This window comes from Alnus glutinosa, chromosome 4 (genome assembly GCF_958979055.1).
Source record: "Alnus glutinosa chromosome 4, dhAlnGlut1.1, whole genome shotgun sequence".
NCBI classification, from domain to species: Eukaryota; Viridiplantae; Streptophyta; class Magnoliopsida; order Fagales; family Betulaceae; genus Alnus; species Alnus glutinosa.
The window spans coordinates 7353460-7368003 of record NC_084889.1 but is presented as its reverse complement, the minus strand read 5'-3'; the positions used below and the strand labels follow the sequence as shown (position 1 = coordinate 7368003).

General features: G+C 39.6%; 1 protein-coding gene across 1 annotated transcript; it reads left to right on the top strand.

The window, feature by feature from the left end:
• Positions 1–469: 469 nt before the first annotated feature.
• LOC133867164 (laccase-14-like) lies at positions 470–4168 on the top strand. Its single transcript, XM_062303860.1, has 7 exons — positions 470–765; positions 914–1065; positions 1518–1762; positions 1866–1991; positions 2333–2930; positions 3027–3388; positions 3792–4168. Exons 1-7 carry the CDS (start codon positions 568–570, stop codon positions 3998–4000), a joined length of 1890 nt encoding a protein of 629 aa, XP_062159844.1. The 5' UTR covers positions 470–567; the 3' UTR covers positions 4001–4168.
• Positions 4169–14544: the final 10376 nt, after the last annotated feature.

The window sequence follows — 14544 nt, the reverse complement described above, 5'->3', positions numbered from 1 at the left end:
CACAGATCTTTTGGATGATCACATGGCAAGCACGTTTTGTTGATTAGTCACTTGTATAAGTTGTATGTGCATAAAAGCATATTTTTGTATATTTTAATATTTATATTTGTGAAAAAACTAATTTATGTCTTTTTTTTTTTAATAGAGTTCGACCTCTTTAAAATTGAATTTCGAATTCCGCCCATGCTGATCCTCGCTTTTGGATGCTCTAAGACATGATGGATTTATGATCACAAATCACAAATTAAAATAGAATTAGCTAGGTTGATTAGTCAACTTAATCATATATATATTTCTTAAAATATGGGAAAACCATAAATTTGTCTTGCTTTTTGTTGACAACAGATCTTATAAAAGAGGACTTCGATCTCGCTGCTCTTTTCTTCTTCAGACAACTGCACTCTGTCTCTCTCTCCATCCTATGCACGTGCATGCGTCCCTTACGACGTCCGGTAGTTAACGCAGTTTGGTAGAGATCTTGACGGTCCGGTGTTCATCATTTTATTTTATTTTTTCCCAGCTGACATCGATCGACGGTTCCTCTTAAAGAAGGATCTCAAGCTTGTCATGATCTATATATATATAAGTCTTCAAAATCAAGAGGAATCTCAGATGTATGAAATAAACAGTGCCTTCAAAGGCGAGAAGTGTCAGAAAATGAACAGCAAGAACATGAATACGATGGTAGAGTTTCTGGGCATTATGCTTCTTCTTGGACAGTCTTTTCGCATGGTTCAAGGCGATGTGCATTTCTACGACTTTGTTGTAAGTCCTTACCCCTGGTTAGAGAAGCATCATTGCGTATCGGCTTTTCCTTTGTTCATCATTATACTACCCTCAATTTCTACGTATATGGTACATATATATTAGAATAATGATCACCATCATGATATGTTCTTTTCTTGTTTTGTAGCTTAAGGAGAAAAACTTCACGAAGCTGTGTAACACGCAGAGCATACTGGTTGTAAATGACAGTTTTCCAGGGCCAGTAATCCGGGTTCATAAAGGGGATACGGTTTATGTTAATGTCCACAACCAAGGATATTATGGGCTCACTATTCACTGGTAATGACTCTAGCTATTTAAACAACATCTAGGCATGAACTTCTATGAAGAAGCCACAGCTTACAAAAAAAAAAAAAAGAAAGAAGAAGAAGAAGAAGAAGAATATTAGATTCTCATATGAATTTATGTATGTTAATATGTTTTAGTGATTTTTTTCCCCCATATGATATAAAGGCGCGGTGAGAATAATTTTTGTGTTTGTTTTCTAGATTCAAAATAAAAATATTAATAAACAATTCAGAACACAACACACTCAAATTTGTTTTCACACTTAGGTCAAGTAAAAAAACATTTTTTCAAACTAAAAATATGATAAAAAATAAAATAAAATAAAATTCCTAAACCAGCATTAGCAAACATATCCTTTGGTTTCTTGGCTATCTCTAACATTTTGTCGTGATTCACAGAAAGCTGACTAATTCTATCGATTCGGTATTATAATGTCATTACAGGCACGGTGTGAAGCAACCAAGAAACCCGTGGTCAGATGGTCCAGAATACATCACACAGTGTCCCATTGAACCTGGATCAAACTTCACGTACGAGGTAATATTTTCTGACGAGGAAGGAACCCTTTGGTGGCATGCTCATAGCGATTGGACACGAGCCACAGTTCATGGTGCCATAGTTATCTTGCCGCCTATTGGATCCACCTATCCATTTGCCAAGCCGGACGAAGAAGAGATCGTTGTGCTCGGTATGCAAATATATGTCTTTCTCTATTCATGAGGTGAATACAAGTTTGTGACTAAAGCAATAAACTATTACACGTATTTCAATTTTATTGAACATATATGCAGCGGGCTGGTACGAAGGAAACTTGAAGGAGTTAGTGGATGAGGCCTTAAAAACCGGTGATGACTTGCCACATTCTGTTGCTAATACCATAAATGGCGAACCAGGAGATTTTTGTCCTTGCTCCAAGGGTATGTCTTTAGCTTTGATTTGGCAGCTCAGGTATGAGAGGCATAAGGTGTTAAATCATCACTTATCCCTGAAATATTTAATTGAAATGTGAGGTGAATGATAAAAATACGATTCGAACTCAAAACTTATACTCTGATACCATGTTAAATCACTACTTATATCAAAAGTTTAAATTGATAGAAAAATGTGAATTTAATTATTTAATTTATATTCTAATATAGGGAGACGGATACTAGTAGAATAAAAGTGTAGTATATTGTGTCGCCAAATACAATTGTAGTATTTTCATCTCAAAAATTACCTGTTGAACTCAGATTCAATGATCATCTTAATATTGCAGGAACAACATACCGTTGGATGGTTGATTACGGGAAAACCTATCTTTTCCGTGTAGTCAATGCTATCATGAATGCAGACATCTTCTTCGCAGTTGCTGGACATAATCTCACAGTTGTTGGGATGGATGCACGTTATATCAAACCGATTTCCACAGATTACATCATGATAAGCCCGGGACAAACAATGGATGTCTTACTCACAGCAAACCAGTCTCTTGGCCATTATTATATGGCTATTAGACAATACTCAAGCGAAGACGCCTCTGTTACCGGATTTGACCACGTCAATACAACTGCAATTCTACAGTACAAAGGCAATTATACTATCCCATCATCTCCTTCCTTTCCAAGTACACTTCCTCTTTACTTGGACTTCATGGCTGCCTTGACCTTCACCAGTCGTATAAGGAGCTTAGCGAGCAAGGACCACCCAGTAAATGTTCCCCTGAACATAACTGAGAGAATGTACATTACAGTTTCCATGAATTTGCTCTACTGTCCAATTTGTACAAAAGCGAATGGTAATGAAACATTAGTTTCCACCTTAAATAACATAAGTTGGGTCAACCCAAGTACTGACGTGCTACACGCCTACTACAGGTTGTTCCCTATACTCTTTCCTTGTCAAACATTGTATTTGTTATCAAATATGGTCGTCTATTTTAAAATATGATCAAGCTGAAACCTCTTGCGCAGGAATATAAGTGGGGTTTACACCACAGACTTTCCGGACTACCCGCCTTCATTCTATAACTTTACAGGTGATGAATTTGCGCCCGAAAACATTTTATTAACAAGGCAAGGGACCAAGGTGAAGGTGTTGAACTATGGCGAGGCAGTGGAGATAGTTTTTCAAGGGACTAGCGTGCTAAAAGGCTCGGTGAATCATCCGATGCATTTGCATGGATATAGCTTCTATGTAGTTGGAACAGGTTTTAATAATTTTGATAATGAGACAGATCCAAAAGGGTTTAATTTGGTTGATCCTCCAGAAGTGAATACCTTTGGAGTTCCTAAGAAGGGATGGCTTGCCATCAGATTTGTTGCAAATAATCCAGGTATTTCTATTGTTGTTGTTATTGTTATTTGTCTATTTTTTTTTTCTTTTTCATTTTTTTTTTTAAAATTCTTTTTTTTTCCTAATAAAATTCCTTTGATTTAATAACAGAACTAAATGTGCACTTGAGGCATACCATGGGCATGAGATTACGATTTATTTTGGGTGGAGTCAGATTATAAAATCTCTAAATTAATGTTGCTCTCAACCACATGGATATAATAGTAATGAAAAAGAGAGTGTGTGCGTGAAAGAAATATCCAAATGGTATTTGGCCGATCACAAAATTATACAAACGTATGCAATAAGAATCAAATCTTGGCATCTGGAATTTGATGAAACAGAACATTAAAATGTGAATGGTATACTTCATAGGCGCTAACACATGAAATGATTTTTCGCAGGTGTGTGGTTTTGGCATTGTCATTTTGATCGACATCTGAGTTGGGGTATGAACACTGCATTTATAGTAAAGAATGGAGCCACTAGTGAGACAAGCATCCGCGAACCCCCTGTTTACATGCCTTCTTGTAAAGTTCCGTCAAAATCTAGGATACAATACAACGATGGGTTGGATGAAGAAGTTATGCGGAACAAAACAAGACTTGATTAGGTCCTGTAGTTTTATTATCAAGACAATGGTGTTTTCGTGGTAGCACTAGTAGTTTTAGACTTGTATTGTTCTATCGTATCCTTTATGTCATCTTTTAGACAGTAATTGTCTTTTATCCTAATGCTCTGACAAAATAAACAAATCAATGAAGAGTTATATTTTTTACAATTATTTTCTTTAGTGAGATATTTTGTTTGAGATTAAGATTTATCTTTTTGAGTTGTGATTCCTCTTCCATTTCAATGGTGAGACTCTTCCAAACTTGATTGTTGGTCAGTGAGACTCCGTTTAACTTGGATTCCTATCATTATTCGGTTAGACTCTAAATTAAGGTGGGATTTAATTTAATTTTGTTTTGTTCTTCCTTTGTCCTAGATCAATTATTAGTTTTAATTTATGATTTCTTTAATTTATAAGAGTGAAAGATGTTTTTACAATTCAATAAGTGGGCGTTGCCCTAAATTAATTAATTTAGGTAATTCAATAAATGGCAACAAATGATGTTGCCTTACATTATGTTAGGTAATTAAGTCATTAAATGGGCGTTGCCTTATGGTTTAGTTGTGAGTCAATTAACGCATGCTTTGTACTCCATTGGAGGTAAATTTGATGGAATAAAATTATGAAAAAAGTTGTTAGGTTTTGTGTTGTCTAATTCAATGTCCAAAACTTAAGTCTTATTTGCTTGGAACATGGTTTGTTGTGTACTTAGGTCTACAACTAAGTATTACATGCGCAAGCATTACATGTAGAAGAGCGAGGCCCATCTGCTAAGGAAAATAGCACCCCCGCCAAGCGGACCCAAGCAACTAACAGCGCCAACAGGAATTGATGCAGGGGGACCCGAGTCAGACGATGCTGAGTTGTCAGATTGCACATTGATGGCGCTATATTACCTGGAGCAGACAGATTAGCACAAGATTGACAAGAAATCGTGATCTAGCCTAATTTGGGCAATTTTCGAGTGTGTTGCAGTATTTTAGTCATAACTTTGGTTACGAGTATCCGATTCGCTCATATGACCCCAATTCGAAAAGCTCTCTTCAATGCGCACGTTGTGGCTAGCCAGCTATGCTTGGTGCCCAGAATACACTATTTTCCTTTCCAAAACCCTAATTTTAGATTTTTTTTTTCCTTTTATGGTAACTTTTCTTTTATCGATTAGGAGGTGATTCTGAGCCCGATTTGGGCCAGATTTTTGCCAGCCGACTTATTTTATTCTATATTTCATTTAAATAAGCTAGGTTATTAGGGTTTTGCTATTTTTGACAATTTTCAACTATAATAACCCGGCTTATGGGCATTTTTTGGCAGACAATTTTGATTAATAATATTTTTTCTCAAAGTTTCTCTCTGTGTTTTGGGATCATTATTCTGTTTTCTTCCTTGCAAGCTGCCCGTTGAATAGCCTGCAAAATAATCGCTATTCTGTCCAGCGTCAGGAATGGGGAAAAAGATTTGGGAGAGTTTGCCTATGAAGAGTTCATGGAAGGTGAAGACAAGTAATTTGTCAATTGCATCATCGATCCAACGGGTGTTACTAACACCGAAGCAAGAGGAGAAGACGATGCAATGAAACAATGTTAACATTTTTAAGGCTCGTTACACCATCAACTAGAAGATCTACAACTTGATAATTGACAATGGGAGTTGCGAGAACATTATCTCCAAGGCCCTTGTAGAAGCCTTCTAGTTGAAGATGGAGAAGTACCCAAAGAAGATCAATTGGATCAAGAAGAGAGCCAAGATATGGGTGTCAACCACGACATTAAGTTGTCGCTGATATAATTTTATTTTTGGGTTTATATATATATATATAATGAAACAATGTTAACATTTTTAAGGCTCGTTACACCATCAACTAGAAGGTCTACAACTTGATAATTGACAATGGGAGTTGCGAGAACATTATCTCCAAGGCCCTTGTAGAAGCCTTCTAGTTGAAGATGGAGAAGTACCCAAAGAAGATCAATTGGATCAAGAAGAAAGCCAAGATATGGGTGTCAACCACGACATTAAGTTGTCGCTGATATAATTTTATTTTTGGGTTTATATATATATATATATATATATATATATATATATATATATATATATATATATATATATATATATATATTATCCATGCTATCGTCGTTGCTAATGATATATTCTTGTAGCCAATACCTTTCCGCTACACACCATGCACAGGATAAATTTCCCGCTAGGTTATTAGCAACGACTTGTTTGTTGTTGCTAATATGGATCGTTTCTTTGCATTAGCTACAACATTTAGCAACGATAAAAAAAAAATAATTAAAAAAAAAAAAAAATCACTTATCAGCAACAAGTATTTAGTTACTACTAAAAATATGGTCGCTAATGACCAAATTTATTGTAGTAATTGATCTTGGTAGCTTTTTTTTTTTTTTCTTTTTATTATTATTATTTGTGCGGGAGTTTAGTTTTATTGCTTTTAGATGGTTTTTGTGCAATGGGTTGTTGGTGGTGTGACGGTGTCATCTGGGTGCATGTGTTAGTAGCTGGTTTATTGAGCCAGATGTGCTTAGAATTTATTTGTACTTAAGCTGATGCAGGAGAAAATCAGACACAAAATTTGAAGATTTGATGATTATTTCTTGCATAAGATCAGCCCAAGAAAGGAAAGAATCGTACAAAATATTTGAAGAATATTTTTTAATTTTAGATAATTTTTTTTTTTCATTTATGGTAACTTTTCATTTATTGTTTAGGAGGTGATTCTGAATCCGATTTGAGCCAGATTTTTGGCAGCTTACTTATTTTATTTTGTATTTCATTTTATTAGGATTATTAGGGTTTTGCTATTTTTGGTAAAATCCTAGAGGTCAAATTTTCAGCTATATTAACTCGGCTTGTGAGCGTTTTTTCTGGCAGTTGTTGATTATTGATAATTTTCTTGTTTTCGGGGTAATTTTCCTGTTTTCTTCCTTGCAAACTGCTTGTTGATTAGCCTACAGAACAATCGCTATTCTGTCCGGCGTCAATTGGTATAAGAGCTTCAGCACTTTCCTGAGACGAGTTCTTCATCAGTTTCGATGGCTGGTGGCCGTGGTGGTCGTCGTGGGCAGGTTCCGAATGAGGAAGCTTCGTACCGTGATCGTAACGTTCAGGATGTGATGATTGAGGATTTGTAGAGGCAAGTTGCAAAGTTAGCCCAGCGCCTAGCGGCGCAGGAAGTCGACAATCGTGAGATGGAGAACTGCGATTCCGATTCCACCTTCGACAACCCGTATCACAATCCTGCTCTATACTGGGAACAGCATGGTCGGGATGAAGAATTTGTTGATGAACATGTCACGGTAGAGAGCTGGAGCTGAAGCTGAATGGTGGAAGAAGGAAGGAAGGTTGAAGCTTGAGAATAGGAAGGAAGAAGAGAAGCTGGCTTGAGTTGAAGTTGAGTTGAAGTTGAGTTGAAGTCTCTGGAAGTCGACTGAGTTAATGGGAGTGGGTGGTTATCTGTCTTACACGTGGCAGTTAGATAGTAAATAAGAGATGAGTGTAGTCCAGCTGGAAGGCATGCTGATAGGCCAAAATGGTGCGTGGAGAGGTCCTAGCCGTTCCTGTGTTTCATTTGGTGCAGTTGTCGTTTTAAGCTACTTTTAGTTATTGCGTTTTATGTGTTGGGGTTTGCATTTTATTAACTGTCTGTAAGGCCGGTATATAAGGCCATAAGGATGGAACAGTAGGTCATCTTGCTTGTTGCTTGTTGCTGTGAAAACAGTATTGGAGGGAGGGCATCCTCGAACTTACCATTTATTTGTAATTTCAGTTTATTAATCCATTTCTACAACCATTACTACGAAACTCTTCATCAATTTCATCCCCAAACCCATCCTTAATCCGTGACAGTAGAGTTGACTGTTACAATTTGGTATCAAAGCCTGATCCACATATAAAAACCCGATCAATGGCAGCAGAGAACCCCTCACGAAACCAGGAAGATGTGGTCACTCGTGAAGACATGATGGGTCTTTTACAGGCTCAAGTAGCTCAGCAGGAGGACGTGAACAGACAATTTTCAGCTAAGATGCAGAAAATTCAAGAGCTCTTGGAGAAACAGTCCAGAACCCTTCCGAGTATTCAGGAATTCATGGAGAAACAATCCAAAACTAACCCGGGCAGTAGAAATGAGACGCAACAATTTGTGCTCCATCCTCAGGACTACGGTGGGGGAGAATCATCTGGATCTGGTTTGGAAGATGGGTTGCTGAAACCGAAGTCTGTGAGGTTGGATTTTCCACGCTTTGACGGCGAGGACCCGGAGACTTGGTGCTGCAGGGCTGAGCAATTCTTCAAATACTATAGTACTCCAATGGGGCACCGGCTGTCCATTTCTTCATTTCACATGGATGGCAAGGCGTTGGTCTGGTTCCGGGAACTACGGGCCAGTAACCCCGCCATTTCTTGGGCAGAATTTGTGAGGTCCATGCAAATTCGATTTGGCCGAGGCTTGTATGATGACCCGATGGAGTCCCTGTCCAAACTAAAACAGGAAGGGCCATTAGATGACTACAAGAACTAGTTCGACACCCTGGCTCTTAAGGTCCGTAACTTACCAGAGTACCACAAGCTCAGCTGTTTTTTGGGGGGGATTAAGGGACGAAATCAGAGTGCCTGTGAGGATGTTCAATCCCGCAACTCTGGTGGATGACTATTCTTTAGCTAGGATGCAAGAGGAATGTGTGGCTACATGTAGAAGGTACCCACGACCTACTGTCAATTCTGGCCAGTTTTAGTACTCAGGCCAAGGATTGAATGTTAACCTACCAATGGGATTCACAAAGGGGAATGTTGTTTCCAGTTTTAATCGGAAGTCCCATTAGGATCAGATCAAGCAGAAGTTCTGACCACCAGGAGGAGGTGGGCTACCGGGAAATGAAGGGCTGAAGCCGAGCCAAGCCTTCGTTCCGGTTCAGAAGATTTCGCAAGCACATATGGAGGAAAGGCGACGGAAGGGCCTGTGCTATACCTGCGATGCGAAATGGACACGAGGGCATGTATGTGCTGCTCCAAAGCTATTTATCCTAGAAGCAGTAGAAGGCGATGAAGGGGAATTGGTCAAAAATCCAGATCAATTGGAAAAGGACCCTGGTGAATTTTTCTTAGAGGAATTTCTGGAAATTTCACTAAATGCCATTATTGGCAGTCCCAGCCCTAAGACTATGAGGGTAGTCGATCTCCTGAGGTTCCACCAAGTGGTTATCCTAATAGACTCTGGTAGCACTCATAATTTTGATGATACTAAATTAGTAGCCACCTTGGGAATTAGACCAGTGAAGCAGGATGGAATCATGGTCCAGATTGCTAATGGACAAGAATTGAGGAGCCCAGGCCGAAGTCAAGGAGTGGAAGTGAAGGTGCAGGGAACTGTGTTCAGAACTGAGTTGTTTAGCTTGCCATTAGCTGGCTATGATGTTGTGCTTGGAATACAATGGCTAAGGACCTTAGGTCCTATTGTGTGGGATTTCACCAAACTTCAGATGGAATTTCAATATGAAGGCAAGAATTGTATGTTACAAGGGTTACAAAGGGGGCCAGATGTGAGCTTTGCTGAGGGGTACTCTTTCAAACTGTTGAAGCAAGAGCAGAAGGGTATATTGCTCCAGCTAGTGAGCAACTCAGCAGAGTGTTGGGCAATTCAAGGGCAGAAAGGGGACACTGCAGAGCTTTCCGAGTTGCCTGAACCCATTTCTCCTATTGTACAGGAATACATGGATGTCTTCCAAGAACCAAAAGGGTTCCCCCCTAACTGCTCTTATGACCATTCTATACCATTGCAGCCAGGGGTACAGCCTGTTTCAGTCAGGCCCTATAGGTACCCCTACTATCAAAAAGAGGAAATCGAGCGGATCGTCAAGGAGCTACTTGAATCAGGGGTCATCAGGCACAGCAATAGCCCTTTCTCCTCCCCGGTTTTATTGGTTAGAAAGGCGGACGGCTCTTGGCGCATGTGTATGGATTACAAAGCTCTAAACAAGGTAATAGTGAAAGATAAATTTCCTATACCTATTGTTGATGAACTATTAGATGAATTGAGGGGAGCCAAAGTTTTTTCTAAGCTGGATTTACGATCCGGCTATCACCAAATACGAGTGGTGGAGGCTGACATTCCTAAAATAGCCTTCTGAACTCACGAAGGGCACTACGAATTCTTAGTTATGCCATTTGGGTTAACTAACGCACCCTCCACTTTTCAGAGCCTTATGAACCATATCTTTAAACCTTATCTAAGGAAGTTTATCCTTGTTTTCTTTGACGATATCCTGGTGTACAGTGGGGATATGGGGTCCCACCTTTCTCATTTGCAAACAACTCTTGAGCTCTTAAGACAGAACATGTTATTTGCTAAACTGTCTAAATGCAAATTTGGGAGTGATAAAGTAGAGTATTTGGGTCATATAATTATTGCGCAGGGAGTATGTGCTGACCCAGGGAAAATTTAGGCCATGGTGCACTAGCCATTTCCTAAAAACATTAAGGCATTGAGGGGATTCCTGGGATTGACTGGATATTACCGTAAATTCATCAGAGGCTACAGTTCTATAGCTGCCCCTTTGACTTCTATGCTAAAAAAGAACTCATTTGAGTGGAATGACACAGCTAGGGAGGCTTTTCAGGTTTTAAAGGGTGCTGTAACCCAAGCACCGGTTTTGGCCTTGCCCGATTTCTCTAAGCCCTTTATTATAGAGTGTGATGCCAATGGAGTTGGCATAGGGGCTGTATTAATGCAGGGAAAACAGCCTATAGCCTTCTTGAGCAAGGCCCTCAAAGGAAAAGCCTTGTACATGTCCACCTACGAAAAAGAGCTATTCGCCCTAGTCACTGCCGTTCAGAAATGGAGGCCTTACCTTTTAGGGCAACCCTTTGTGGTGAGAACAGACCAACAAAGCTTAAAGTTCCTGCTGGAACAGAGAGTTGGTACCCCCTTCCAGCAGAAGTGGATAACCAAACTCCTTGATTATGACTTCCTTGTGGAGTATAAAAAGGGGGCGGATAACCGGGTGGCGGATGCGCTTTCTCGAAAGGAGGAGGGGGTTGAGGAGATAACTCTTTCCTTACTATCTATTCCTACTCCTAACTGGACAACAGAACTGAAACAGCAATATGCAGAAGATGAAGACCTACAACAGCTATGGAATAAGTGGAATAACAACGAGCTAGATACCCAGAAATACTCTACCCGAGATGGTCTCCTCTTGTATAAAAACAAAATCATCCTAGGACGCTTCCCTCAACTTAAGACCCAAGTGTTGACATTTGTACACAGTGATCCCACAGCTGGGCACTCCGGGTACGAGAAGACTCTACATCGGGCCAAACGAGATTTCTTTTGGAAGGGCATGAGGTGAGATATAAAAAACTTCATTCGAGAATGTGAGGTTTGCCAGAGGTGTAAGTATGAAAATACCTCCCCTGCAGGGTTACTTCAACCCCTCCCAATCCCTATTAAAGTTTAGACCGACATTTCCATGGACTTCGTGGAAGGACTACCTTCATCTAAGGGGCACTCAGTGATATTGGTGGTGGTAGATAGGCTGTCCAAATACGGTCATTTTATCTCCCTGTCACACCTTTATACTACAGCTATGGTGGCTCAGTTATTCATTTTTCATGTGTTCAAACTACACGGCATGCCTCAGTCCATTGTCTCAGACCGTGACCCTACATTTACTAGTGTGTTTTGGGGTGAGCTATTCAGGTTACAAGGGACTACACTCAAGATGAGTACTAGCTATCATCCACAAACAGACGGGCAGACGAAGATAGTAAACAAGTGCCTGGAAAACTACCTGAGATGTTTCACTCAGGATAGTCCTAAGCATTGGACCAGTTGGCTGCCATGGGCAGAGTACTGGTACAATACTTCCTGGCATGCCTCTACAAGGATGACCCTTTTCGAGGCCGTGTATGGGACACTCCCACCCCGGTTGCTGAGCTACATTCCGGGCACTACCCGAGTAGAAGCAGTTGATGAGGTGTTACGCAATTGGGAGCAGATCCTTAGTTTACTCCAGCACAACATGAAAAATGTCCAGCAACGAATGAAAAAGTATGTAGATTTAAGGAGATCAGAGAGAAATCTTGAAATAGGGCAACAAGTCTACCTGAGATTGCAGCCGTACCGGCAGACGTCAGTGGCATACCGTCGTGCCCTAAAACTTGCCCCCCGTTTTTACGGGCCTTTCACCATCATCCGCAAGATTGGCGATGTAGTCTACGAACTGTACCTGCCTCCAGATGCCCGGATACATCCCGTCTTTCACGTATCCCAACTTAAACCCCAAGCTGGGATCGTCTTCCTTGGCCCTACCAAGGCTTCCACCAGTTGATGCTCACGGGGTGCTCCGTCCTGAACCGGTGGAGATCCTGACTCGCCGTTCACGGCCGAAGGATAATCGTCCATTCATTGAAGTTCTTGTTCGTTGGGAGGGGCAAACAGTAGACGATGCCACATGGGTGGAGTATCACTCCCTCGCAAACGCCTATCCGCACCTTGTGGGCAAGGTGCTTTGATAGGGGGAGGTATTGTCACGGGTAGAGAGCTGGAACTGGAGCTGAATGGTGGAAGAAGGAAGGAAGGTTGAAGCTTGAGAATAGGAAGGAAGAAGAGAAGCTGGCTTAAGTTGAAGTTGAGTTGAAGTCTCTGGAAGTCAACTGAGTTAATGGGAGTGGGTGGTTATCTGTCTTACACGTGGTAGTTAGATAGTAAATAAGAGATGAGTTCAGTCCAGCTGGAAGGCATGCTGATAGACCAAAAATGGTGCGTGGAGAGGTCCCAGCCATTCTTGCGTTTCATTTGGTGCAGTTGTCGTTTTAAGCTACTTTTAGTTATTGCGTTTTATTAACTGTCTGTAAGGTCGGTATATAAGGCCATAAGGATGGAATAGTAGGTCATCTTGCTTGTTGCTTGTTGCTGTGAAAACAGTATTGGAGGGAGGGCATCCTCGAACTTGCCGTTTATTTGTAATTTCAATTTATTAATCCATTTCTACAACCATTACTACGAAACTCTTCATCAATTTAATCCCCAAACCCATCCTTAATCCGTGACAGTAGAGTTGACTGTTACAGAAAAGTTCCAAGAAGACGAGTTCATTGATGAGGAGTTCATACATGAAGATGTTTATGATGATGTTGAACATGAAGATGTTGAAGATCCTTCACAAGGATTCGTGGATTGGGATTCTTCACCAATTTATGATATTGATATCATGGATGAAGATCTTATGGGAGATTCTTTGTCGTATGATCAAGAAAAAAAATATGTAGTAGATTTAGATTGGGTCTCTCCAATAATTTGTGAGGACATATATCCTAACGAAGAGGATTTATTGAATGAGGTAAGTTTTCTGGTTGATGAAATAAAATTTATTGAAGAAAATAATGATTACCATGTGTTTGATGAAAGTCCACATAACGAGGGATTTCAGTGGAGTAATAAGGAAATTAGTTATGTTGATTTCATTGGGATTGAAAGATTTCTATCAAATTCCCCTAGTAATAAGTTGGATTTTGGTTTCGGTGTGTTAGCTGACAATTTTAATTTTTGTGGTCAAGAAAGAATTGATAATTCTTTGAAGACTTTTATGGAGTGTGAATTGGAGAAAATAAATGAAAAACGTGAGAAGATTGATTTATTTCAATTTAGTGTGAGGCTAGTCGTTGTGATGGGTTGCAACTTGTTTATCTCCTGGTTTCAAGTTACTTTGTTATTGAGAAATACGGGATGTAATGAATTGATCGGCCATCCAAAAGATCGAGGTAAAGATGATTCGAATTCGAGGACAAATTCTTTCCAACCCGGTGAGACTGATGCAGGAGAAAATCAGATACAAAATTTGAAGATTTGATGATTATTTCTTGAATAAGATCAGCCCGAGAAAGGAAAAAATCGTACAAAATATTTGAAGAATATTTTTTAATTTTAGATAATTTTTTTTTCATTTATGGTAACTTTTCATTTATTATTTAGGAGGTGATTTTGAACCCAATTTGGGCCAGATTTTTGGCAGCTTACTTATTTTATTTTGTATTTCATTTTATTAGGATTATTAGGGTTTTGCTATTTTTGGTAAAATCCTAGAGGTCAAATTTTCAGTTATATTAACCCGGCTTGTGGGCATTTTTTCCGGCAGTTATTGATAATTTTATCGAATTTCAGAGTTTGTCTCTGTTTTTGGGGTAATTTTCCTGTTTTCTTCCTTACAAACTGCTTGTTGATTAGCCTGCAGAATAATCGCTATTCTGTCCGGCGTCATAAGCTTTCTTATAGTTGGCCGTGTTTAGAGTCGATTTCTTCTTGAATTAGGTTTTCTGTGAAGGTCTGGTTTTGATCATTTTTATTGCTTTGATACAGGATACAACTTGTTTTGCCTATTTCCTCTTGCTCATAGAACATATACGATTTTTCTTCTTCTTGTTCTTCTTGTTTGGGATCGCCCACCAATAAATGGAAGGGTTTGATTTGCATTGATTCTCTATATATTGGTTAATTTGTTAGAGAATTTTGCTTCTCATTGTAA

What these genes read in the sequence shown, in the direction of transcription:
- LOC133867164 (XM_062303860.1), top strand. Translation starts at nt 568, where the DNA reads ATGATCTATATATATATAAGTCTTCAAAATCAAGAGGAATCTCAGATG. An exon ending in GTGCTACACGCCTACTACAG is followed by an intron (nt 2,931 to 3,026) that starts GTTGTTCCCTAT and finishes CCTCTTGCGCAG; the next exon opens with GAATATAAGTGGGGTTTACA. An exon ending in ATTTGTTGCAAATAATCCAG is followed by an intron (nt 3,389 to 3,791) that starts GTATTTCTATTG and finishes GATTTTTCGCAG; the next exon opens with GTGTGTGGTTTTGGCATTGT.